This window comes from Eublepharis macularius, chromosome 2, assembly GCF_028583425.1.
Source record: "Eublepharis macularius isolate TG4126 chromosome 2, MPM_Emac_v1.0, whole genome shotgun sequence".
In the NCBI taxonomy this organism is placed as follows: domain Eukaryota; kingdom Metazoa; phylum Chordata; class Lepidosauria; order Squamata; family Eublepharidae; genus Eublepharis; species Eublepharis macularius.
In genome coordinates this window covers 141,354,758-141,379,534 of record NC_072791.1, presented here as the reverse complement: position 1 = coordinate 141,379,534, position 24,777 = coordinate 141,354,758, and the positions used below count along the sequence as shown (strand labels likewise).

The window sequence follows — 24,777 nt, the reverse complement described above, 5'->3', positions numbered from 1 at the left end:
ACCAATCCATATGCAAAAGAACCTCCTCAGGATACAGTGAAGCCTCCCGCCATTAGCATTCCACACCCTGGGAAACTCTTACAGGATGACTCAGCTCAACCCCACCCCTCCTGAGTAGATACAAATGACCTACATCTTTTCCACACTGTGACACTGAATGATCTCTGTCTTTTGGTGCTACACCTCTGAAGATGCCAGCCACAGCTGCTGGCGAAACGTCAGGAACTACAATGCCAAGACCACGGCAATACAGCCCGGAAAACCCACAACAACCATCAGTCTTTGGTTGTATCAAAAGGGCCATTGCATCGAAATCACAAGAGGTCATAGTCCCTCTCTATACTACCTTGGTCAGGCTGCACCTGGAGTACTGTGTGCAGTTCTGGAGGCCTCACTTCAAAAAGGATGTGGACAAAATTGAGAGGATGCAGAAGAGAGCGACGAGAATGATCAGGGGTCTGGAACTGAGTCCTACGAGGAAAGGCTGAGGGCCTTGGGAATGTTTAGTTTGGAGAAGAGGAAATTGAGGGGTGACATGATTGCTCTCTTTAAATATTTGAAAGGCTGTCATTTGGAGGAGGGCAAGGAGCTGTTCCAGTTGGCAGCAGAGGATAGAACTCAAAGCAATGGGCTTAAATTACATGCAGAAAGGTACCAGCTGGATATTAGGAAAAAAATTTTCACCGTCAGAGTAGTTCAAAGGTGGAATCAGTTGCCTAGGGAGGTGGTAAGCTCCCCTTGAATGGCAGTTTTCAAGAAAAGGCTAGATGAATATTGGTCAGGGATGCTTTAGGCTCATCCTGCATTGGCCAGGGGGTTGAAGTTCTGTATGGCCCCTTCCAACTCTGTGATTCTGTGACCAGGAAATCTATTTGACAAGAGTCTGCATTGTAAAGTAATCCCAATATTGAATCTGATAGCTTTAGCTCTGACATAGTTATCTCAAGCTCCAAGGGTCTGGTCATCTTTATGAGCTGTTCACCATAAAGTCTCAGGTCCTCCGATGGAGAGATAGGGAGAGAATCACCCATCATTTCACCTGGGGATAGATCAGATGCTACATCGGCTCTGATGTTGGATCTAGGCACATCTGAATCAACTTCAGAATAAGCCCTGAGGTGAAAACTCAGAACCAGAGGATAGGTTGTATCAGAATGGACTGACAGTTCTGGGCCTTGTATCTCTGTCCTCTGTGGCAGCAACAGCTGTGGAAAAGACTGCTGGCTCCACTGCCCCTGTGGGTAGAACATAGGTGTTGGAGGCTGCAGGCCTCATATCATCGCAACCGTATTGCAAGAGGGGATTTCCCCTTTCAGCTTTGGAATGCCCCTTGTGCGCTTTTTGGTGTGGCAACGATCATTGAGGAATCTTAATGAAGTGGTCATTAGAGGATGAAGCAGACTCCAGCGGTCTATGAGACACTGATGGAGTACACAGAGGTGACACACATTCAGAGATGATGCTCCTATCGGATCTGCAACTGTGCAGAGGCGAACGACAGGGAGAGTCCTTGCGGGGACGTCTGGACTTCTTTTTAGCCTTTTTAGGCAGTGATTTGGACCTGATCGGTGGAAAAGAAGATGATCTTGGCTCTGAAATGGGTGCCAGATCCAATGGCTGAACCAAGGGCTCCGGAGCCAATGGTAGCACAAGCCCTTCTCTTGGGTTCTGCTGGACGCTTTTGCAGTTGTTCAGGAGCCCCTAGATCTTTTTCATAGAGGGCTGCTTTTAATCAAGCTGCCCTCTCACTCCAAGCCTTAGGTGTAAATTGCCTACAGGTTTTCCATGTGGCGATGCAGTGATCCTCTCCAAGGCAAATTAGGCAACAGTCATGATCATCAGACAGCCATTTTCATACCACGCTCAGTACACTTTTTGAAGAGGGCCATAGAAACGTATTTTGACTCACAGAAAAATATTTTTCGCTTGTGAGGAGACTAGTTTTGGAGCTAAAAAGCACAACATCCTATCCCCATGGCAGCAAAGAAAGAACTGAGCGAAGTGCGCTCCCCCTCTCTGAGTCACCTGCCATTTGGGCGGTAAAAATTGATGGCACCTCACAAAGGTGGGGGGAGCACTCCTTGTTTCGGAACGCTCAAGAAACTTTAAACTTCTAACCTCTGCAGCTGGCCTGCACATGTGCAGTCCCATGTGGGACTGTACAGAAGTCATGAAGATAAACTGTGAGTGCTTCATCTGTAGGAAAATAAGCCTAATGCAAGTATACAGCATTTAATTCATTCTGGTTGGTTATAAGAAAACTACAAGATTATTTCTCATAAAGGAAGAATAAATATTGCCTTAATGTATGCTGTTAGCTGAAATAATTCAACTACTGCAAAACGGTCAATGTATTATTACATTTTTATAAGGGAATATTCTTCCAAATCACTCCCATGTCTGTAAGTTGCCACATGGAAGGGCTAATAAAGTTATTATCTCTAATGAAAAAAGAAAATAAAATTATATGCCAATCATAGAGATATTACTTAATACCAATATCTATTTTAGACACGCAATGTTGTATGATCAAGTAGACAAGCTAAACTTTCAATAGTAACAAAAAAAACCCTTCAAATCTCCTTAGCAAATAACAGCAATATAGAAGGTATAATTCCAAAAATAAATCCAAGTAGGGAAATTATAATCTCTTAGAAGCATTGCGGCCTCTATTCCTGCCATCCAGGTACAGAAGGATTCCATTACAAAAGCAGTAAATTCTTAAATTTACACGTGGCCCCCAAGTGGTTTTGTTAAACTTATTTACAAAAGACAGACTTTGGTATCTGAAATTAATTTTTAAAACAGTGAGATTCATCATATAATACTCTGGCATTTTAAATCATTAATTAATTTTTTCAATAACAGTGAGATCCTTCATATCTCAGCACTGGAAATCCAAAACAAAATTTACTATTAGTATGTTGCATGAGCACCTCTGGAAGACATTTTCTGTGGAATACAGCTCTCTTGGAAAAATTAACTCATCAGATTATATTAGCAAAAAAATCAATCAAGTGTCGATGTTTATGCAATCTGAAATCCATTTATATCTTTTGCTAATCAATGCTCAACGTGTAATAAAATAAATAATTTTTAAAAACAATCACTTCTCAATCTTCATCCTATGAAACCTACTAGATCCACGGTGTTTCTTTTATTTGTTTCGCCTAAAGAGCTTGTGCAGAAAGTATCCCATCGCTCCCTGACTTCATCTGGAAGCTCTAGAAAGTCAAACAGAAACAGAGTTTTAATACACAAGACACATCATTCCATTTCATAACATTTTAAGTTACATGGTAAACAGTGGTCAAGTAATCAAGAGGAGGAACTCATCTCAGAAATGCTGCTTTGCTCCTGCACTGTGCAGCAAAATTACATATAAGACCAGCACAGAAGAAACCAGTTTCAGCAGCAGAAACTGGTGAAGGTTATTCCTACAGCTGGGCTTACATTTCCATTCACTCTACTCAAAATGTCTGCATAGATGGAGATGGAGATGGCGCAAGATCTTCCCGTGTATAGATATTGCATAATGTATCATCATAATGTTTCAAACCTAATTAATGTATTTAAAAATGTATATCCTCTATTCTCCAAATCCACCCAAGGCAACTAATTCATCTATTCAAAAGAGACATGGAATAGTGTTTTCTTAAATAGGGCAGTTTCCACACGCCCTTATAGGAACTGCCTGCTCACAAAACGCTAGTGATGTTTCTATTTGCAAAACAGTTGCTGGCTATTTGGCTTCCATTCTTCCGGCACCTTTTCTGGGACCACAGAAAGTGTATTCCCAGAAAAGGAGCCGAAAAATGGATGCAAAACAGCCCACAACTGTTTTGCAAACATGGATGTTTGGATTCCTGGGGAAAAGCCACCAGCATTCCTTGAATGGGCTGTCTCTATAAGGGTGTGAGGGAAACAGCCTAGGTTTCATATTTTAAACTGGGCCAAATTTGATTTTCATGAAATGACTTTTTAACATAACCTGATGACTGGTAAGGTAGCAAATTCTGTATCACCTCGGATATACTGGTGCCTGCAGGCTTCAGTTAATCTGGAATTTCCTTTATAGTTAGCAGTCAGGCTTCACTTCTAAAAGTATATTGAAATTTCGTCAAATGAGCTTTCAGTTTGAAAAGCTATATAAAAAAAGCTGCAAGCTGATATCTTTTAGCCTTTGTCAGAGATGCTTAGGCTCATCCTGCATTGGGCAGGGGGTTGGACTAAAAGGTCTGTATGGCCCCTTCCAACTCTGTGATTCTGTGAAACACTTTTGAGAACATAATGGACATCAAGATGGTTGCTAACTAAATTCCATGAGATATTAATGGAGTTAAAGTACAAAGAATTTGTCTACAGTGCAACACGGCAATTATATCTTTCAAAAGAAATCACTAACGAAATTTGTGAAAAAAATCTATAAAGATGTAGTTCAGTTAATATCAACATAAGAGAAAACAGCCTGAAATTGCTCTATAGATAAATGTATATCCTCTATTCAGATAAGGTAATATCTGTATAAGATCTGTAGTATGAATAAAAATAGTAACAACCAATGTTATTGTTGCTTGCAAGTCATGGTAGATCCTCAGCAAATGAGCACTGTAATCTGTTCAACTGTGAAATTACACAATTTGGTGTAGTGGTTAAGAGCGGTAGGACTCTAATCTGGAAAACCGGGTTCGATTCCCCACTCCTCCACCTGAAGCCGTAAGATTTCAGCTTAGTCTTCAAATTTATCATCGTGCTCAATATATATGAATGAGCAGATAGCACCAAAAGAAAAATCTCATCTCTAAACAGATATAATTCTGCAGTTTGTATACACTGCATGACCAACAAACAATTTTAATTATTTTTCCAGACTGTATAAAAGGTCTAGTTAATTGCAGAACAGTATGTTTTCACTGAAACTCATTTAAACTTTTCCCCTAATAACAGCTTTGATTTAAAATAAATCCAACCTGAAAACCAAGTATCTAATTTTTGGAGGCACATGCCACATTATTCAAGAGAAACAGTTCGACAAAATTAATGCAACAACCAGCAAGGATGGAGTTCATGAATAACTGACAAACTATAATATTTGCTGAGAAAGTCTGGTCAGTTCATAGATTTCCTAGATACTGAATGTCAACTTAGAGAATCATCTAAACACTACTGACATGACTATTCAACAGTTTTTAAAGCTGCTTTATGTTCATAATATGGTTCATGTTCATAATATGATTCATTCTCTAGATGTGTAATAAGCAGATAAAGTAAATGAACTACTTGTAAAAGTTACCTTTAACAAACTGTTGTACTAGTGTACTATTTGGCCCTTTATCAGTACTGTGCACAATACAGTTAGCTATCCTTGTCAAGTGACCCATGTAGCCATACCGCCGTCCTCCTTCAGCCCTACAAAATTGAAAAGAGTTGGCAATTTAAAGACAGTTGTCAAAACATTATAGTTATTATAGAGTATTCCGTATCTAAACCTCCATAGCACAGAACGAAAATATTATTATTACTATTATTTAAATTGCATTTGACCAATTTTCCTCATTATTTTTCTCTCTCTCTACATATTGTGACTTACTTCCAATACAGAGCAGCTTTTCTGGTAAAATAAAATAAAGGAAATTAAACTGACATGTGTTCTTTATGCTAACTACATAGCCATAAAGCAAAACACTCCAAGAGAAGAAACACACCCAAGTAAAATAAGTGTACTGAAGCTGGGCTTTAAGAACATGTGCTGACTGGGTATGTTTTTATACAAAGTCAAGTGCAAAGTCAAGTACTACCTATGCAGGAGTGGGGAAGCTTTGGCTACTCACTGTTTCTTCTCATTCACCTCCCAGGCTTCAAGTACTCGCTCTATTAAATGGCACTTAAGGAAAAGCTATAAAAGAAAAGAAGCTTTAGATTTTTTTTGCATTAAAAAGTAGCAATTTGTTCTATAACAAGACAAATGAGCACATCGGTTCCCACTAGGCTTGCCAGCCTCCAGGGGATAGATGGAGATCTGCCAGAATTACAACTGATCTCCAGGCAACAGAGATCAGTTCCCCTGGAGAAAATGGCTGCTTTGAAGGGTGGACCCCACTGAGGCCCCTCCCCTCCCCAAACCCCACCCTCTTCAGGCTCCAGCCCCAAAATCTCCAGGAATTTCCAAACCTGGAACTGGCAACCCTAGCTGCCACCCATCTGTTCCTTCAAACAATTTTTGATGTAGAATGACCCATTCAATCCTAAGTCTTAAACCCATGTTCACAAACATGTGCATCTTTGTTGGTCACAGAAAATAATTCTAAAAACACAGACTAGTAGGGAAGCACATGGATTCCTTGTATAATTCTGTAATCTTTTTTTTAAAAGGTTTACAGGAAATCTTAACACTAACTTTCCAAATGTCTCTGTTGTGAATTTTCCAAATGTTCATGAAACTCTACCAATAAAGTGGCACATCTCTCCAAAATCACTGAGTCAAATAAAGATACCAAGGAATACTGGCAATCAAGAATTCAGAAAGAGCAGAGAAGGGATTTTAATGTGCACTCAGTCACACTTTCAGAAGCATGTTTTAATCATCACACTACAGTGGTGAAACAAAGTAAGTAACAGACGCCCTACAGGATGACAATTTTTTGTAGAACACACACAATTAGTTTCTCATGACATTCAACAAAATGTAGAGTAACCCCAACCTCTACTGGGGTAAAGGTCTAATTTACACAATTTACATAAATGGGTAGCCTACTTTTAACTGACGTTCTTCCAGGTTTAACCTGTGTAGTCACATAAATCGGTTCTGCATTGGCTCTAGTCACACAATTGGTACTCAAATCTCCTCCTACTCTTAAAACATGCACTGAGAGGAGGGGCAAACACTTTATTTAGTAATGCTGCTAGCATACTTCAACACCAGAGAGTTCACTGGGGGGGGACAGGAGGGAGGGAATATGTGTCTGCACAGAAGACATCCTGTAAATAATGGTTACAGGTAAGTGCCACTCCATTTTCTTCTTCATTATTCTGTGCAGTCCCACACTGGGAGATTGCCATGCTACACAAAAAGGAGGTGAGGTGAATCTCTTCAGAAAAGACTATAATTCTTTTATTATCAAGAACCCAACATGGTGCAAATTGCAACAAGAATTGTAGTAACAAGCTTGAGAAACGTGCTTAAGCAATGCACAGAACAATATATTCATATCTGGTCTTATTTCTGTTTTCAGGAAAACAAGGGATGTATGACTGCCTTGCCAACTGCAGACTCTTTATCTAGAATTAATGTCCACAGCATAGTGTCTTACAAACGTGTCCATAGAGGAACACCTAGCTGCCTCACAAATGTCCAGTAGAAGGACACCTCAGAGGAAGACTTAGGACGAAGCGTTTGACCTTGCTGAATGTGTCTTTGGAGAAAATGGACACTGCTGCTAGTTGATAAGCCAACAACAACATGCTTATATACTGCCCTTCTGGACAGATTAGCGCTCACTAAGAGCAGTGAACATAGCGTTATTATTATCCCCACAATACAGCTGGGGAGCTGGGGCTGAGAGAAGCAGCTTACCCAAGGCCACCTGCTGAGGTCAAGATAGTGGAAGTTGAGCCATCAGTGTTCATTTGCAACCCAACCGCTTAACCACTATACTACAGCAGCTCCCACAGCTCCCATCAGAAAACAGAGATGATCTGTATAAAACAAGCATGTTCTGTGCAAATAAAAAAGACAATGCCCCTTTTACATCTAGTGTGATATAAAAGCTTTAGTTTGAGGTTTTGGCAAGAATGCAGGTAATGTGATATCCTGAGTTAAGTGAAAGTAAGATAACATCTATGGCAAAAATTCTAAACTAGGTCACAGAACAGACCGTTGGATACTCACTGTGAAGGGTCCTTCTCCTCTGAGGAAAGTAGGACATCTTAATGGGCGATTCCCATCGTTTACTCAGGGAGGCAGGAACAAGTTTTCTACTTCCTGTCTTCCTAGTGGGAGTCACCCTTGCTTTCAGTTTTGGCAACTCCGAAAGCAGTTAAAGCGTCATAATTATGAATATGACACTCTAGAATTGAATAACAAGGAGAAATGTGACAACAAACATGTTAAGGGGAAACAACAGGACAGGAAGTAAATTTGTCAGGCAGAAGAGAGTGAAAAGACAAATACTTCGGAAGGGGCAAGATGTCCTCCTTTCCTCAGAGGAGAAGAACCCTTCACAGTGAGTATCCAATGGTCCGTTCTCCGTCTGAGGCGGAGGACATCTTGATGGGACCTCCCAGAGCAGTGTCCCTATTTTCTAGGTGGGTCATTGTCATCTGGCCATAAGATATGTTGTAATACTCTTCTGCCAAATGTTGCATCAGCTGAGTCGTAAGTGTTCAGCTTATAGTATTTAACAAAGGTACATACAGATGACCAAATAGCTGCCTTGCAAATCTCTTAACTGTAGCATGTCTGGCAAATGCTGCATTGGTGCAGCACTTCATATTGAGTAGTAATCCTAGCTGGTATGTCTAGTTTTTGAATTTTGTGTGCTTCGATGATGCATACCTTGAGGTTACTGCTAATGGCAGATTTAGACATCCTCATTCCTTTATTCGGTAAGGATATAGAGATAAAGAAAGAAGCTGTTTTCCAGATGTGCTCTGTTCTATAAAGAAATGCTTTTAGAGTAAGTCTTATGTCCAGAGTGTGCCACATTTCTTCTTTGGGATGAAAAGTATTTGGTCAACTGATGGTAGACATAATTTCAGTGATCTGTGGGAGAGATCACTTTTGGTATGAAGATAGGATCTGTTCTCAGGACCACTTAGTCCTTGTCTAAGATACGTAGCTCAAGCTAATTAATAAGGTGCCCTGTTCCGATACCATTCTTGCAGATGTAATTGCAGAGAGGAACAAAGTTCTCAAGCACATCAGAGGAATTTCCTTGACAGGCTCTCAAAGCGGGGTCTGGTAAGAGCATACAGAACTGTATGCATTTTCCAAGTCAGCAAGCGTACACTATATTCTTCACAGTGTCAAAAAGAACGGAGATTGGAGGATGATACTAGACTTAAAATATTCAACAAGTTCATAAAACTTAGGCATCTCAGTTTGGAGACAATGAAATCCATCACAGAATCCCTACTAAATGAGGGCCCATAGCTCAGTGGCTGATCACCTGCCTTGCATACAGAAGGACCCAGGTTCAGCCCCTGGTGTCCGTTCATGGATCTCAGGGCCGACCTACACCAAAGGAGTACCTTACTGTACTAAATCTAATGGAAGCATGTCTCCACATTCTGATCTTGTCCAGGCACCGAAGATGCCTCCATTTCTGTGCAAGGGGGCTCCATCTACAGTTCAGAGTACTTCCTTTTCCCCTTATCATGGGGAAGTGGAGGCATGAGAAAGGAGGGATGCATTTACCTGTAACAAGAGTGCTGTCTATTTGGACCGAAGAATTCAAAGCCTCTGTAAAGTCACAGCAACAGTCACTATGAAACACACAGATATCTGAAAAAGTAAACTAAACTCACAAAAACACACAGCAAATAAACGTTAGTTCTTAGGGAGCCACTGAACTTTTATCTTTTCCTACAAGGATGCAATCTGCTATTAGAGATGATCAATGGCCTTAATTCAAAGCACTTTGGCCCATGCCCTTTATGCCCTAGGATAGGGCTAAACACATTTCATGCTCCCATCAAAGAGATGGCAGAGAGATCATAATGACCTGTTCATCAGCAGCTTAAAGGAAAAATTACAACAGAGAATTCTGGTTCTCACATAGACTAACAGTTGACAGCATTTGCTGTCTACAGAGAGTGAAATAGAGACGAGGTGCGATTTAATCTGTAGATCCTCAACAACAATAATGACCACTGGAACTAAGAATATATTTGCTAAGGGTTACAGCAGAAGCCCTGCCAGTAGCCAATTCAATGACAGTTTGTTCATCAAGGACTTCTTGACCCAGGGCACCCTTCCTGAGTATAAAGATGGTTGTGTTTATCTAAACCCCAGCTTTCAGCCCCAGTGGGAGCTCCAAGGTGTAAACAACATTTCATATCTTTCCATTCTAGCCACACAACAAACCCACAAGGTAAGTCAGGCCTAGAGAATGCAACAGGCCCAAGGCCACAGGCAGGTCTCCCAGGGAGAACAGCATGAGAATCTGGATCTCCTAGATCCCAGCCCAACACTCCAGCCATAACATCAATCTGTCTCTTGTTAAAAACTGTGTCATACAGGAAAGATTCCAGAGATAGGGTGAACACAATTGCAGCAAGAACTCTCTCAGCACAGGCAATTATAATGCTGTGGAGTCTGTTTCATGTTTTGTGTTGGTCCCAGGATACTAAAAACTGGATCAGTTCTAATCCAGTCCAGGGTCTACTCATGTCTACATGAGCTGGCTGAAGGCCTGCTAGGCCTTGTGCTCTTTTCTGTTTCTACAGAATAAAGTTACTCTGTGCTGATTAAGAGAGACTGAGAACCCTGGGGAGAGCAGGCCCATTCCCTGGAGGAAAAAAAGGTGTGTAGGCATATATGGAACCAACAGGGAGAAAAAAAAACTTCACTATCTACGTAAGTTTCAGTTTCCCTTTCTTTTTCTGGTACAGGTTTCCTTTCTAACTGCCTCAGAGGGCCTGCTAGGATTCCCTTTGTAAGAAATGGTCTCTTCCACAATTCCCTAGTTTGGGGGGGTGGAAGGCCTACAGGAAGGACCCAAGGGAGGCCTGTCTCTTCCCTCAGCACTCTGACAAAAATTGGCAGTCTCAGTTTATGTAATCAAGTTTAGGAAATCTGGGGATAGCATCGCAGTGCCTGACCCAATTGTATTACTCACAAGTAGACCATCAGCAGCACTGGACCTTGGGGCCATTGCTATTTGGTGCTCTCGCTGGGTCCTGAGCCTATTGATTTCCATGATTCTGTCTTACCATGAAATGGCCAACACAGCCAAAAGAAGGAAGGAGAAAGCTTCCCCTGCAAGACTTCTAGCAGGCACGCAGAGAGAAAGAGAATAGCAAGGAGGTAGAGTAGAAAGGAGTAAACAAGGCAAGAATCAGGTTCTGAAAAGTAGAAGCGAAGCAAAGGAAAAAACAGTTGAAAGGCAAGGCAGTGCACATATGAAGCTGCTCTCTCTGTTGAGGCAGGAATGAAACTGAAAGAAAAGGTGACTCCCACTAGGAAGACAGGAAGTAGAAAACTTGTTCCTGCCTCCCTAACTAGAGGGTGGGAATCACCCAGAGGAAGAATGACCTTTTCCTTGTGGAACTTGATATGGGGAGAATCAGCCCTAAGCACTGATCATTCACGGGCATATCTAGCTGAAGTAATGGCCACCAGGATGTTTACCTTAAGGGAGAGCATGTCCAGGAAGCGAATGGTAAGTGATTCAAATGATGCTAACATGAGGCGCGATAGCACCAATGACAAAAACTACTGAGGGATTATTGGGCTAGCAGGTGGGTATAAACTGACAGCAATGCTGATTCTGTGAACTTGGGCAGATCATGAGGGCAGAATGGGTTACATCAGTGCTTCGTTCTTGTGGCCCTTCTTACCTGTCCGGGATAATGCTGATTGCCACCTTGGGATCAGGTAGCAATTTTCCACAGGCCAGTTTGGCTAGGGATCCTGGCGGTGTTCTGCCATCTTCTGGGCATGGAGCAGGGGTCACTAGGGTAGTTGGGGGGGGGGGTAGTTGTGGATTTCCTGCATTGTGCAGGGGGTCGGACTAGATGACCCTAGAGGTACCATCCAACCCTATGATTCTATTATTCTATTAACATACCCCTAGGAAATTGGAGGGAAGGAATAGTGAGAGACCAGCCTACCCTTAATCTCAATATGAAAGCCAGAAATAGCTGCCAAATGTATTTTAATCCAAGATGTGGCCTAGAATGAGGGACAGAAGACAATCCACTACAGCAACACCTTTGTTAGTAATCCATGCAGCAAAACGTGACCATTTAGATGCATATGATTTAAAAGTGGAAGGTCTCCTAGTATTCAGTAACACATTCTGGACCTGCTAGGAAAAATTAACAGGCGTGGTAGAATGTGCCATATTGTGAGGTGTTGTGTTGTTGTGCTGTGATGAAGTACCGCACCTTCGTGAATTAGGTCTGGGAGCGTAATGTAATTCTGTTTGGACAGCCTTAGAAGGTCGGGAAACCAGATTTATCTGGGCAAATATGGTGCTTTGAGGATGCAATCTGTGTCATTCTGTCCTGATCTTAGATATGACTTTCCCTACTAACTGTATTGGTGAGAATGTGTAAAACAGGGTTCCACACCAACTGAATAGGAAGGCATCCCCTGCAGACTGGATGCTCCCCATTAAGCAACAAAGCCTATAACTATAATTAACTATAGCTAAGACCCAAGTGTCATATGTTATAGACTCCCAATCGGAAGCATAGATGGACAATCTGTTCATATATATGACTGGTTCATCATTCAGCACCAGTTCCAGTCAGAATTCCTTGAAAAAGCCCTGTTGGTCCTTAGGTTTTTGAGGATGACGGGAAGACTTGGACTTTGGGGAAATCTCTTTCTAGCTTAAGAAGGTGGAGGGGCACTATAAGAATGCTGATACAGCACCATTACTATGATCTTATCTTCTGGAAGGGTGTCAACAGATATGGACAACTTTCCCCACGGAGAGAGCTGGTACGCCCCCATTATCACCTGGCAGTTGGCAATCTTCAAATTGAATGCTGAGGTGGAATAACACCTACCTAGGGCATCAAGTTTTCTGTATTTATTGCCAGGTGCAGAGTGAAACCTAGGGTGATGCTTAGCCTGCACTTCCTCTGTCACCAAAGATTAAGGAGGTAGATGGGTGGCTACAGCTGGCCAAATGTCTTGCTTGATCTTATAAATGAGCTCTATTTTCCTGGATATTGCAGGCAACAGAGCAGGCTTCTCCCAGATATCAGTTATAATTTCCCCAAAATCTTCTAATATGGGGAAGGCAACAACTGCAGATGAGTCCAAATAGGAACAACTGAGAATCTTGTCTTTTGTCCTCTGATCCTATGAAGAGACACTAGCCCTCGAGGGCCTGAGCCATTCTGGACATCTGCTAAACAACCAGCACAAAATCCTCACCCTAAGTCTCCATAGTTGATGATTGATTTCACAAAGAAATGGGCTTGGGGTGCTGTCTGACTAAATGTTTGGTTTACTTAGCCTTTTTAGCGGGTGGTTCCAATATGGCCTTGTATCTGATAAGAGCTCTCAATGAGCAATGTTTCTTGCTCTTCGGATCTGACCTCAACATCAATTGTGACAAAGCCCTGGATCCGGCCCTGGATGAGTGCTCCTTCATGGCATGTGACTTAGTTTCCAGAAATTTGGACACTGTAGACACTTTTTCACTAAGTGTAGCTTTAAGTCTCAGAACCCTATCAATCCTGGCCTTTGGTATAAGTGGTAGGCAAATTTTAGAGGCTGAAACACTGTGTCCTTTGCCAAGACACAAGAGGCACAACTCAAGTTCATCAGTGTGGGTCATTTTAGTGCCACACTTTGACTATTTTTAAAATAATGCCTTTTAAGACATCCTGAAGGAGCATGATCAAAAATCAGACCAATAGATGACAAAATCTCTTCAGAAGGAACGCTACAGATGGATGAATGGAGCTTGTTATGACCTTTACTTTTGGGGGGTAGATTTTTCTTTTACTCTTCCCCTTACACCCTCTGGGTAGTTAGCTGCCACCAGGAATATTATATTCCAATATGTTTTAATTAAGTTTTCCTTTTGGTAACGTTCCTAAGCGTCAGGCTTCTTCGTGGTTCTATGTGGCCCTAAGGATAGGAATGGGATATAACACTGACAGCTTACTCTGGGATATAACAAAACAAAATAAATGTTTATTTTTCAAGAAGCGTATTGGTTTCATAAAAGTAGTTCTTAGTTCTTAATGTTACTTCATTTAAACTCATTCACACAGATCTCTTGTAAGGCTTCACACACAGTTAGCCTCTTTCTCTAGGCTCTATATTTCTCTCACATAAAACTCCTCAGGCAGCACACAGCTAGCCTCTCTTTCCCTGACTGAGTGTCCTTTCACAAACATGCTCAGTTCAGGTTCCACACAGGTTATATTTCTCTCATAAAACACTTCAACATATTCAGGCAGCACACAGCTAGCCTGCTTTCTTCCGACTCTCAATCCTTTCTCTCTCAGGCGCACCCACAGTTTGCCTGCTTCTAATAGAATGAATATATAGTCTCACAGACACACTAAGTTCAGGCTTCCACTCAGGTTGCCTTTCCTTCACAAATACATGAACACCCTCAGGCTGCACACAGCTCGCCTCTCTTGCCCAAACTGAATCTTTTTCTCTCCCTCAGTAACTGAAAACTGCCTTCACTCTGCCCACTCTCTGTCATCAACCAATCATATCACTCACTCATCTCTCTTTCACCCCCCACTCTTCACCTATCTCACCAAACATTTAAAGACACGTGTACCCATTTCTTGAAATCATTACAGAGCTACTCACCAAAAAGTTTTCCTTGCAGTAGCTGAGAGAAAACTGAGGAAAGGGATTTCTTCTCCCTCTTAGCATATGAATATTTAGGCATGAAAATGGGCTCTCACGTGCTCAGGAAGAAGTGGCTCCTATCGGGAGTTCTAAAGAAGCTAAAGAAAACTTTTCTGAGCAGCAGGCCTGCATAGGTACGCTCCTAATGTAAGACTACACAGAAGAACAAAGTTAAACTACTGATGATTATATCCTCCATGAATAGGTTTAATTCCCTTTTAAAGTCACCTTTGCTAGTGACCATAAATACACCCTCGGGCAGTGAATTCTATCTTCTTGTGGCATAGAAAACTCATGTGGGAGTAAAGAGAGACCATCAGAAGAAACACTTGTTATCCTACCACCTCCGTTATGCAGAGCCCCATCTTCCTGATGACTATTCAAAGCCCATTTTCATTACTCTGTATTATTTAAGTATATTAAAATAATTTGTTTTATTTCTATAAACCTGTTTACAATGCAAGTTTATATGGCACTTTTCCATACTCTTTAGTGCTAGAAGTGTAAGTTGTTGCAACATTAAGAGTGGAAGAAAGTACTATCAGCACTTCTGTCCTTTGGCAGACAACAGGAACTACGCTAGCATCTGCAACAGATGCATGAAAAGCAAAACTACAGATAGAGAATGGACCTTTGGACACTTACCGTGAAGGGTCCTTCTCCTCTGAGGAAAGGAGGACATCTTGGGTGATTCCCACAGTCCAATCAGGGAGGCAGGAACTAATTTTCTTCCTCTTCCTGTCTGGCATGTGGGACACTCTCTCTTCAGTTCAGGTGACTCCACAAAGCAGTAACACTGAATTTATCATTCAGCAATTGTCAATACTGAAAGAAAAACACCTGTTGCGTTAACATGTACTGTACATAAAGCATAACCTGGAGGAGGCAGAACAATGAGGCAGCAGGGTAGAGGAGGATGAAGACCCAGGGAGGACAAGATGTCCTCCTTTCCTCAGAGGAGAAGGACCCTTCATGTTAAGTGTCCAAAGGTCCGTTCTTCCTCCGAGGCGGACATCTTGGGTGCTCCCAGAGCAGTTTCCACTTTCTGGGTGGGATATGGTCTTCGTCTGAGCTCATGCGCTGCAGTACTTTTCTACTGCAATTGGTGTCCACTGAATCATATAGATTTAATTTGTAGCATCTCACCAAGGTTGAGATCGACAACCATGTTGCTGGCTTGCAGACTTCTTTTACAGAAGTGTTCCTCTGTAATGCTGCACTGATAGCAGCTCTCCTCACAGAGTGAGCCGTTATTCCATTAGGAACCTCTATGATGAGAGCTTTGTGAGCTTTAATAGTGTATGTTTTGCTATTGGCACCTACGGTTGCTGAAGGCATTTTCTTCCCCAAATTGAGGGGAGATACATTGATGAATAGTAAGTCCGACTTTCTGATTTGCACGGTTTGGGGCAGATAGGCCTTGAGCTTCCTTCTGACGTCTAGGTTGTGTCAGAGCCTCTCCCTAGTATATTTAAGGTACAGGTGGAAATATGGTAGCCTTATCTCTTGCAACTATGGAATTTGGAATAGACTTTTGGAAGAAAGGTGGGGACAGTATGAAGTATCACCTTATCGTTGTGAAAGATACAGAGTTCAGGTCTGACTGATGGTGCACTTAGGTCTGAGATTCTTCTGGCAGATAAGACAATAAGGAAGATGGTCTTCATTCTCCACCTTCTCAGGGGAACTTCCTTGACCAGTTCAAATGGATGTTTGGTCAAGGCTGCATAAAATGTCCAGTGCTTTCCTCCTGTCCCACTGAGTGAGGGCTTTCCAAGAGGAATTGAAAATTCTGACCGTGAACTGTTTTCTAGATGCTAGGAACGTGTCAGCCACCTCTCTGTAATATCATCTTAGGAAGGTTTTCCTTTCTATTTCCACACAGTTAAGCAGAGTGAGTCTAAATGAGAGTGCCAAATCATCCCCTGCTGTAATATGACTGGAGAGGTCGGTAGGATGAGGGGTGGAGATATCACCATCTGTTGGAGTGTGGGAAAACACAGTCTGTGGGACCACCAAGAGGCAATCACTAACACTTCGCTCCCTGTTCCTTGATCCTTCTCAGGAGTTTGGGTATTACTGATAAGGATGGTAATGCACAGAGGAGGCCTAATGGCCACTGCGATGTCAGGGCATCTGCTTGTGGGTGGAACAAACCTCATTATGTACCTTGATAGTTGATGGTTGTGTTGGGACGCAAACAGGTCCATGAGATGTGTTGTGAAGTGCAATGTTATCAATTAGATGAGATCTTTCTTAAGGAACTATTCCTCTTGTTGAATGGTCTACCTGCTCAGCCAGTCTCCCTGGACATAGAATATGCCTTTGATATGTTCAGACCTGATCGAGGCTTGGTGACCTTCCTCCCAAGTAAGTATCCCTGTCACCTCCTTGTGCTGCATTGAGGTCTTGGATCCCCACCCCCTGCTTGTTTACATATGTCTTGTCTGCAACCTTGTCCATACAGATCAGGATGTGAGTTCACTATCTTATCTCTGAACTGGAACAGGGCCAGACAAATCGCCACATTTCCAAGACATTGATAGGAAGACATGCCTAACCTGTGAAACTTGCATCTGTAAAGATTTGTTGTTCTCGAGGGGTCATGAATATTTTGATCTGAAGTGGTACCGGAATGGGAAGATCTGTCTTCTCCATGATCTGTTGTTAATAAGATCTGAGAAAGGTCTGAAGCGGTCCTGCATATAGACAACCCCAAGGTATCGCCTTGTTTGCTGGCCACTAGCAAACCCATCAGTTTGGGTAGTGTCATGAGAAGTGATTTTCATTCTGATGACAGTCTCAGCCAGCTGTTTGGTCTTCCTGACCTTTTCTTTGGTGAGGGATAGACAACACTATTGATGTTCCAGCTTTTAGCAACTGAATGGTGAACTGAGTGTCGTGGTGAGATTTTTCTTTTGAACTGATCAGGAGATCGTCTGGGTACAAGTGAACATGAATACCTCTCTCTCTGAGACATAGAATGGGGTTGATCAGGAGCTTTGTGAACACTCTGGGCGTGGTGGACAGGCTGAAAAGGATGGCTCAGAACTGCCAATTGATTTTTTTTTCCCACACAAAATCTTAGGTATCTTAGGTACTGTTGATGGGCTGTCAGAATCGGTACATGGAGGTATGCTTCCATGAGATCTGTAGATGTCGTGTATTCTTCTGGTTGAATTACCTCTGCGACTGAGTGCAGAGTCTCCATTCAGAAGTGACGCAACTTGATAAACTTGTTCAAAAAGTTGAAGTCTAATAATGCCCTCCAGTCCCCATTCTTTTTAGGGAATGTGAAGGTTTAGTAGACTCCTCCTTCCTCTTTTGTTGTGGGGAACATGCTCCACAGCTTGAATGTCAGGTGTTGGATAAGATTTCGCATAGGGGAGAGATGACAAAATGTTCTGGTGGGTAGCTTTCGAATTATATGGAATAGGCTTGTGAGATTATTTCTAAGGTCCAGCTGTCTGCCTGCATGTCGACCCAGGCTTGATAGTAAGGAGTACTTGGCCTCTCACAGGGATGGCTTGCGAGTCCTGTCTTAAAGAGTGCTTGGTACCAAGGTTGGATCTTTTTCCATGTGTGAAGAACTGTCTGTTTGATCTTGGGACAAAGTAAGCATTATCCCCCACAATACAGCTGGGGAACTGGGACTGAGAGGACTGGTTTACTTAAGGCCATGATGTAAGTTCATGGCAGTAGTAAGATTTGAACTGCATCACAGTTCAGTTACTTAACCACTATACTACAAGTGGGTTCTTGAAAGGACCCCTCCCCTTATTAAAGGGATGTCTAGATTAACCAAAGGATGGTTGCTTGGAATCCTGTCTGGACCTTAGTAGAACATGTTGTGAATAAAATGGCTGAGGGCCAAGGGATCACCTCTCAGATTGTTTGAGTGTTTTTGGCAACACTTTCTTTTGTCCTGAGTCTCAACCCAGATCTTTCCCAGGGCATCCCCAAATAGCTTGTCTCTCTGAAAGTGGTAAGCCAAAACAATATTTTTAGAGTGTAAATCTGCTGGCAATGCTCTTAGTCAAGGGTGCCTACTTGTTACTGCTTCTGAGACCATAGTCCTGGAAGAAAAAGTAAGTGCATCCAGGATGGTGTCTCCCTTTAAAATTCTGTTTGCCCACTCAAAGGGGGCATCTACTGTTGTATGGGAGAAGCGGGATCAGTTTTCTGATCAATACTCCTGATGCTCTGGAGGCAATGGCTGTAGCCTTAATAGCCGGCCTCGTGAGGTCTCTTCAGCATGGCCTCTCTCTTCTTGTATAAGATGTCTCTGACTGATCCTTGCCCGTCCTCTGACAGGAGCCTAGATGACTGAAGCGTAGCCACTGTAGCATCAATCGCAGGTACCTGCAACATCTCATAGCAAAGAAAGTTAGTGAATACAGTTTTGTTTTGTTTTTTGTACCACATTAGGGAACTGCTTATTGGCTGATGGTTTAGACCACTCAGCCTTGAGTTGTCTCCCAAAATATTCTGGAAATGGGAGGACCTTTTCTGAGGAACTTTCCCTAGGAAGAGACTCTTGTTTCCCTGGGTCTGGATTTGGTATTCCCTGTCTAAGGGTCCTCTTCCCCCAAGGGTAATTCCTGCAGTCCTAAGGCTGAGAATGTCTTAGGCAGTAAATACTGGTAGACCTCAGATTCAGACAGCTGGGCTGACTGTTCTGGCAGGGATATTGCCTCCTCCTCCACATCTGAAGGAATTCTTCCTTCTCCTTGTCATTACAGACACTCTCTGAGGGTGATCCCCCCTGCTCAGTGGGGATCCATGTCTGTTAAACATTACAACCTGCCTTATTCTGACTCAGACCATCGGTCCAACACGGTCAGTGTTGTCTATTCAGACTGGCAGCAGGTCTCCAGGGTCTCAGGAAGAGGGTTTTTTTTCCATTATTTACCTGATCTTTTTAACTGGAGTTAACGGGGAACGAACCTGGATCCTTCTGCAGGCAAAGCAGAAGTTCTTCCACTGAGCCACAGCCTCACTCGTGGAGGAAGGAGGAGGTAGACACCACACCACTATTAACAGAGGTTTCAGCCCAGCAGAGATTATATATTTCCTCTCTTGTGGTTAGTCTTAGGAAGTTAAAAAGTTCAAAGACACAGTCAAGTTTGTGCCCTTCATACGTTACCCATTTGACAGGGAGAGTCCTGATGTAAAGGCAGGGCTAGATCTGAAGGGGAAAAGCCTGCTGTGGAATCTCCAGCCAGGAGGTTGGTATGGGCACATTCACTGTGGCGTGGGAGCTGAGGAGATTCCTAGTGTCTTTTCCCACCAAAAGCAGGAGCGCGCAGATGCTTCTGTCTCCCACTCAGTGGGATGGGCCTTTTGAAGCTCTTCTGTGGCTCTGAGGCCAACTTGTAGCCAGGAGACCGCATAAGCCGCAGAGGCATGTTGGTGCCGACTCATTGATGGGAGCACATACAAGCCAGGAGGCATGTCGGTACCGGATTCATCAATCCCCATCGCGTTCGATGTGAATACTAGGAAGCATTCCTCTCTGTTGTCTAGGAAGCTGTCCTCAGAATCCCTGGCATCCATCTTGTAGGTGGCTGCCTCAAATGGCTGCAGTGATCCTCTCAGTCAGCCAGGGAAAGGAGTAAGAGACAAGAGAGGACAGAAAGAAGATAGGGAGGAACTATGAAAGTTTAAGTCAACAGAGTTTGAAAGACAAGGGAAAGATTAAAAGAAGAGAAGAGCAAAGGAGTAGGAATGGGAAAGTGAAAGTGAAACTGAAGTCCTAATAAGGAAGTAGCAGAGCTAGTCTGCTACCAGACTGCTCTCCCTAGAGGCAGGAACAGAACTGAAGAGAAGTTGTCCCACACGTCAGACAGGAAGAAAATTAGTTCCTGCTTCCCTGATTGGACGGTGGGAATCACCGAAAATGTCCTCCATCTCAGAGGAAGAACAAGTTCAATGTGGAATATATGGACAGCTGTTGATGTAAAACCCATGTGAGCATGCCACTGAATGCATTAATTTTGCAGACTCTCAACCTACAGAGCAGTCAGCCTAATACTAAATCCAATTCAATATACATTCTGATATACTCTTGAGCTCCAGTATACACAATATAAAATGAGTACTTCACAGAAATAATTTACATTGTACAGTTCTACTCAGAAGTATTCTGTTCCAATATTATCTAATTGCTCCACCATTATAAGCTTTTTTTAAAAAAAGACAAAAAATGAGTTTTTCCTCAACTTACAAAAACAAAGGGCCCCAAATGTTCCAATTACTTCTCAGAGAGTATCAGCATTTCTTGCCATTGAAGGCCCATCTGGCTCCCTCCCTAATGCCCTATAGGTGTCAGGTTGAGACATGGCCATTTTAGCATGCCCTTTGCTTAGTTTAGTAACTTGAGTCTTTCTGCTGAATTTACATCAATATGCCATTTTGGTTTATTATGTTATTAATTATAGTAGTTTTAATCTGGTGGCTACTTACTGATTTTTATAATTGTTCAGGACATCAATATAGGGACAGAAAACATACTGGAAATGTTTTAATGAAGTAAAAAGGACTGAAATATTCATTGCACTGAAGCTGCCGCTCCTCAGAGAAAGTCCAGAGGGGTAGCTGTGTTAGCCTTCTGCAGCCGGTCTTGCAACAGATTGAAGCGTAACAAATTTACTCCAGCATAAGCCTTGACCAAAGCTTTTGCTACAGTAATATTGTCTGTCTTCAGAAATGACTGCTAATTTTACATACAGAAAGTGCTTTCACTAGAGTTTACCAGAGAGAGAAAGGAGGCTATTACTCACAAGAGCCGTCAAAATGGTGATATGTTTTGAACTTCAATCTTGTTAACTTTGATTTTATTCCACTCACTTACCAGATCGAGCATGCTCTCCAACTGTAAATAACTTATAATCACATCCAAACCAGTACAAATTAAGAGTGAAATTAACCATGTGTAGACTTACATTTTTCAGCAAAATGTTTTCTCCAATTGAATCCTGATCTGAGATAGTGCCATTTTCTGTGCTTTCAAAAGGACTTGCAAGTATCAACGCAATACAAATTTCTACTTGAGTATGTAAAAAGTTATTCCATGTATACTTAAAAAACATATCCTACAGAATAAAAAGAAATTGAAGTCAAAAGTAATTACAAGATAACCATGCAATGTCCACATAAAAACAGCCCCCAAACAACCCTGCAACAAGCTTTACTTGTAGTTTCAAATGAAGAACTATAATTTAATACTTTAAATGTATTTTAATTCTTAGCGTTAATATTATCACATAATTAATTTTATATTGAATCAAGAAAAAACTTGCAAGGGTCAACTACAATGAAGTCTAGCTCCTGAAAGATCTAATTAACATTTTGTATTTAAGATGGTATATGAACATATCAGTTTATGCAAATGCTGTATTGCTGGTAATCAGTTCTTCAGAGAGGGCTACTTATGGGGGAAATGCTGTGGATTCTATGAGGGATTTTTTTTAATGTCCTCAGCAAAATAGATCACTCATGTGAACAGACATTAGAGCACATTAAAACATACCACAGGTATAAATGAGATGTAAGCCTTCCTCTGGAGATGTCAGCAACTTCTCATAAAGATGCAACCCTCATTCCCAGATTTTATGGGCCAAATTAGCTGCCAACTCACTTCATCACTGAAGCATGAAATAAACTTTGAGTGCTTCCATATGACAATACTGGAGCCAATTCCAAATTTTCTTCAAAGAAAATTTTTTGAAGTACTTCTTTTGCAAACTTTTGAGCAACGTGCACACTAATACAACTCTTTATTTTTACTTCTACAAGTTTACATGACACTGAGAAAAAATAGGTTGTTTGGAGGGAGGTGGAAGGTGAAATCAAGGGCATGCACAAATCAAAGTGCTTACTGAAAAGCAAATGCCTGGATACAGATCATTTGGTAACTCAACTACAGATGCAGAAACGGTTAAATATACAATAGTCCAAGAAATACACTCAAAAACAAAGTGAAGAAATTCAATGCTGTAAATATTTTTATTATCATTTTAAATAACATTTCTATTATTTTTTATCAATTGTGTACTTTAAAAATTATTACTAGCAATTATTGTTTATCCCTTTGGATGCCTTTAATGAATCTTCTTTCCACTTGAATTTTAAACTATAGATTGCTTTTTAAAAAACTGATGTGAACCTGGCAGGAGGAGGAGCAGCAAGCAAATATGCTTGCAAAACCAGCATGTATCCCCCATACCTGGTCAAAATCCCCCCCCTACTATTATTTGCCCCATAGAAGGACACATAAACACCTCTTCTCATTTGCTGCAGCTCAAGCAACATCATAACCCCTCCACCCATTCCTTTCCTGGTCTGCATTTCAGTAGTTAAAAGCAGATCTGGAAGCTCTACTTGCAAATCTTTCACATAACGTGTTGACCTCAAATATAAACTGCTCATAAACACTTATTTCATTTTTGTTACTCAAGGGAAAGTAGAAGACAGTCTTATCGTGTCATGCTATAAATGAGCAAGACTGTGATCTATTGAAACAAAAAAAAGTAAGAACATTGGTATCTTATAAATGGAAGGAAACAAAAATAATTTTGTTATATTATATTCTTACCAGTATAACTCCTATGCTATTGAGTTCTATAAGTTCCAGGTTGATGCTGTTTGTATTTGTCTGTAGAAGACTGGATATTAATCTAATCACATTTAATCTGGTGTTCCCTACCGGTGGATCCAACACTCCCCATGTTGTCTTCATTACACTTTTCTGCAACAACCCCCCCACACAAAAAAGCAGTGTTAAATATTAAAAGAGACTCAAGCTATAAGGATAATAATAATATAGTCAACATGGCCAAGTGTGCAACTTGCAGCACACTACTTACAGAAGAAAGACAATTTTCATTTCACAAATTGTTTTCTATAATTTAATGGACTGGAAAACTTAATGCATACAAGTTTCAACAACAGGGCTTAACAATAGGGACAGCTCTTCCTCCTGATTATTTGTGAGATGCAAAGAATATAAATGGAAGGGTTCATCCCCCATGGTCTTGGTTTCAATTGGCACAGAGCTTCACAGAAAGATTGCAGCATTATGAAACTTTTGTTGTTGTTCTCTCACTAATGCTCCTGCACTGGTAGCTCAACAAGTAGGGAGAACAGGCTCACATGATGAGCCCACAAGTATGCTCTATGCCCTCCCTCAAGATCCGGGGATATTGTAGGATTCTGAAGTGGAGGGTGAAGATGATACACTGGGCTTAGCAAGAGGGTACTTCTATCAGTGAATTGGAAGGCATTTGTGTATGGGCTGTGCCTCTCTCCTTGCTCTGTGGTAGGGTGTATGCAATTTTTTTTTGCAAAGGCTTCCATTATCCTGAGGAGGCACTCAACACCACGACCCTCGCACCCCCCCTGCTCAAGTCTTGCCAAGCATCAGAGGATGATGGCCCCACCTCTAGTGTTGAAATCCTTGGTAACCTGTAACTGATGCTGTAAGGCTGGAAAACAGATGAGAAAAAACTTGACATACACCTGTCTCAACCTACCGAGCTCCTTTCTAAATCCTACTCTGTTAACTAAGGCAGACACCTTCCAAGCCACTGATGAAAAGAAATCTTCATGGTTAAGCACATTTTGTTCTCCATCAGTAGAGGAAGGTATCCTCATATGAGATACTGGAAAAGCTCTATCTTACTAGCTGGAAAAATGAGAGAGGAGAGGAACTGTAAAAGACCACTTCTACGGAGAACTCATCCACCAAACACAGCCGAGGAAGCTATGTCTGGACTATGATGCCCTGGCCTATGCCCAAGTTGCTGCTCTACAGCTTTCTGTGATGAATGCCTTGGTGGAAAGCACTGCAGACATCACAGTCACTCTAGAACAACAGATAGTGACTGTTGAGAATGATGGAAGATTGTGAACAAGAGAAATGCATGCTTTGATCCACCTAGTGGTGGGTAACAATGATGCCTTCTTTCCCACAGTGTTGGGTAAGGAGGTAACAAAGCACCTGAAATTAAGAAGGCTTTGTCTTCTTAATGTAGATGAAGAGAATCCTCCAGACATCTAAGATGCTAGTCTCATTCCTTAGAATGACTGGGATAAGGGGACAGTAAAGGCAAGGGATCTGGTGATCCCTGTGGGGGGGAAAGTTAACATTTGGTACAAGGGCAAAGTCAGTACATAAGAGCACTGATTCTCCTGAAATAAACAAGGCTTATCTGACTGAG

At 41.8% G+C, this 24,777-nt stretch overlaps 1 protein-coding gene across 5 annotated transcripts in view; it reads right to left on the bottom strand.

The window, feature by feature from the left end:
• Positions 1-24,777, bottom strand: part of PPP6R3 (protein phosphatase 6 regulatory subunit 3) — a 180,290-nt gene that overhangs the window by 84,474 nt on the left and 71,039 nt on the right. For all 5 annotated transcript variants that reach the window (XM_054972443.1, XM_054972444.1, XM_054972442.1 and 2 more), the window contains exons 10-14: positions 23,154-23,306; positions 21,502-21,651; positions 5,832-5,896; positions 5,294-5,409; positions 3,139-3,224 (exon numbers count right to left, since the gene is read on the bottom strand). In XM_054972443.1, the coding sequence (XP_054828418.1) occupies positions 3,139-3,224; positions 5,294-5,409; positions 5,832-5,896; positions 21,502-21,651; positions 23,154-23,306 (570 nt within the window). The remainder of the gene's footprint in view (positions 1-3,138; positions 3,225-5,293; positions 5,410-5,831; positions 5,897-21,501; positions 21,652-23,153; positions 23,307-24,777) is intronic.